A 2,235-nucleotide genomic window follows, 5' to 3' on the forward strand; every position below is an offset into this window, starting at 1 on the left:
GTGTTGCAGGTGGATTACTCCATCATCGCGGCGCAGGCCGGGGCCACGCTGGGCAGCCTCATGAGCCACGCCCAGGACCTCGTGGCCAAGCTACGCTCCCTGCAGTTCGACCAGCGGGAGTTCGTGTGTCTGAAGTTCCTGGTGCTCTTCAGTTTAGGTAAGGACTCTCCTCCTCCTGGGCACGGTGCCCGGCCCCGTGGGTCCTCCCGTCCACGCGTGGTTTCCGTTCACCGAGACCACGCCCTTCCCCCCACGTGAACGTGTCTGTGTGTCCGCATGGTTCTGGGACAGGCTGGGTGCGGAAGAGGCGGTGTGAGTCTGAAATCCTGAGTTTTCTTCCTTCGTGTCCATGTGGACGAGGCGGTAGCATCACATGATGTTCAGTGGAGACCATTTAGGCTGGACGGAGGGTGTCAGAGTTTAGCCGTCTCTCTGCCGTGGGTCGTTTCTGCGAGTCTTTTCTTTCCGCTCGCTACCTGGGCTGTGTTTCTTCTTGCGAAACATGAATCATAATAATTAAGAGCCTGTTTCTTTTTTAAAATATATATTTCTATTGATGTCATAGAGGAAGGGAGAGGGGGAGAGAGAGAGAAACATCCACGATGAGAGAGAATCATGGATCTGCTGCCTCCTGCACGCCCCCTACTGGGGATCGAGCCCACAACCCGGGCCTGTGCCCTTGACCGGGAATTGAACCCTGACCTCCTGGTCCCTGGGTGGATGCTCACCTGCTGAGCCACACCCACCTGGCAAGGTGTGTCTTAAGTCTCCCTGGGAGTTCCCCAGGAGGTGCCGGTACCCAGGCACCGCTCCGCGAGGGGAGAAGATGCTGTCTGTCCAGGGGGAAAGGGGCTGCGTCCGGGGACCTTTGCAGAAGAAAGATAACTAACAAGACAGATTAGCGAAACCAAGGTTCCCCGAGAGCCGCCGAGAGCAGTCCGCACAGTTTGCAATAAAAAGGGGATTAAGGAGATGGATTTTTATCGACTTCAAAGCAGCGGATTGTCCTGCCCTTGGTTTCTGCAGTGGGTTGGCCTCATAAAACAAACTTAAATAAACTTCTCGCCGAGTCCACTTATTTCGTATTGGCAGGCGGCGGCCGAGCGAGGCCACGTCCCTCCGATGAGAAGGAAAAAGAAAAAAAAGTGCAGGAATCAGATCGACCAACATGTGTTTTGCCTTTAGTCTCCCGCTCTCCGCAGGCCGCGCGCTCGCATCCTAAGAAATGAAATAACACAGCGCAGCGCGCGAGCCAGATGTGCCGGGCCCTGGGTCTGCAAATGCCTCCCGACGTCCCCGCACAACTGTTGCTCATCAGGCGGGCGTCTGAAGCAATGGAGCCAGGAGTCGTTCGCGTGGAGTCGGCGCTTCCCGGGGAGGGAACGCCTGTGTGGTGTTGTTTTTTCCCTCGTGCGGAAAAAGGGGATCAATATCGCAGGAAGGAACGGGGCCGAAAATGCAGGGCGACGATGGGACTCCAGGGAGGCCGCGCTCCCAGGCTGGGTGGAGCCGAGCCCGATCCCCGGTGCTTTCGGGACTAACCGCCATCTGTAGGAACGTCTCAGCCACATGAGCCCCCATCTCTCGCCCCGGAATAGCCTTGGGGAGGTGAGGGGACCCCGGCGAGTGTAGGCCTGCTTGCTGGCACCTCCCAGGGTCACCTGGGGACGCGCGTCTCGTGATGAAACGCAACATGTGGGGGCGGGCGGGTGAAGGGCTTTCCGGCATCTGGGTGGTGAGAAGGACGCATTGACTCACGCGTGACGTTGGAAGAAGTAGAGATGGCCCTGGCTGGTGTGGCTCAGTGGGTAGAGCATCCGCCTGCAGACCGAAGGGTCCCGGGTTTGATTCCGGTCAAGGGCATGTGCCTGGGTTGTAGGCTCACACATGCTCACACACACACACTCACATGCACACACACGCACACATCACATGTGCACACGCCAGAGCACATGCACACGCACATCACATGTACATATACGTCACACACGCACATGCATATGCACATCACATGCACACACACGCACTTGCACACACACACACACCACTGGCCCTTGAAGTCGTCTGGGGCAGATGTCCACCCGCCCCTTTCCCCAGGCGTGTTGGTTCCTAGCTCCCCATGAAATCACATAAGCAACAGGGGCCCCCCCACCCCCCACCCCGTTCTTCTTACAATTCCCACCCCCCTCTGTCGTCGCCGCCGCACGCGTGACATTCTAATTCAGGGAAGCCCCT

General features: G+C 57.9%; 1 protein-coding gene across 1 annotated transcript in view; it reads left to right on the top strand.

Moving 5' to 3' along the window:
• Positions 1–2,235, top strand: part of NR5A2 (nuclear receptor subfamily 5 group A member 2) — a 61,936-nt gene that overhangs the window by 44,535 nt on the left and 15,166 nt on the right. The window contains exon 6 of the mRNA XM_006770723.1: positions 10–157. Coding sequence (XP_006770786.1) covers positions 10–157 — 148 coding nt within the window. The remainder of the gene's footprint in view (positions 1–9; positions 158–2,235) is intronic.

The sequence above is a fragment of the Myotis davidii genome, unplaced genomic scaffold (assembly GCF_000327345.1).
Source record: "Myotis davidii unplaced genomic scaffold, ASM32734v1 scaffold685, whole genome shotgun sequence".
NCBI classification, from domain to species: Eukaryota; Metazoa; Chordata; class Mammalia; order Chiroptera; family Vespertilionidae; genus Myotis; species Myotis davidii.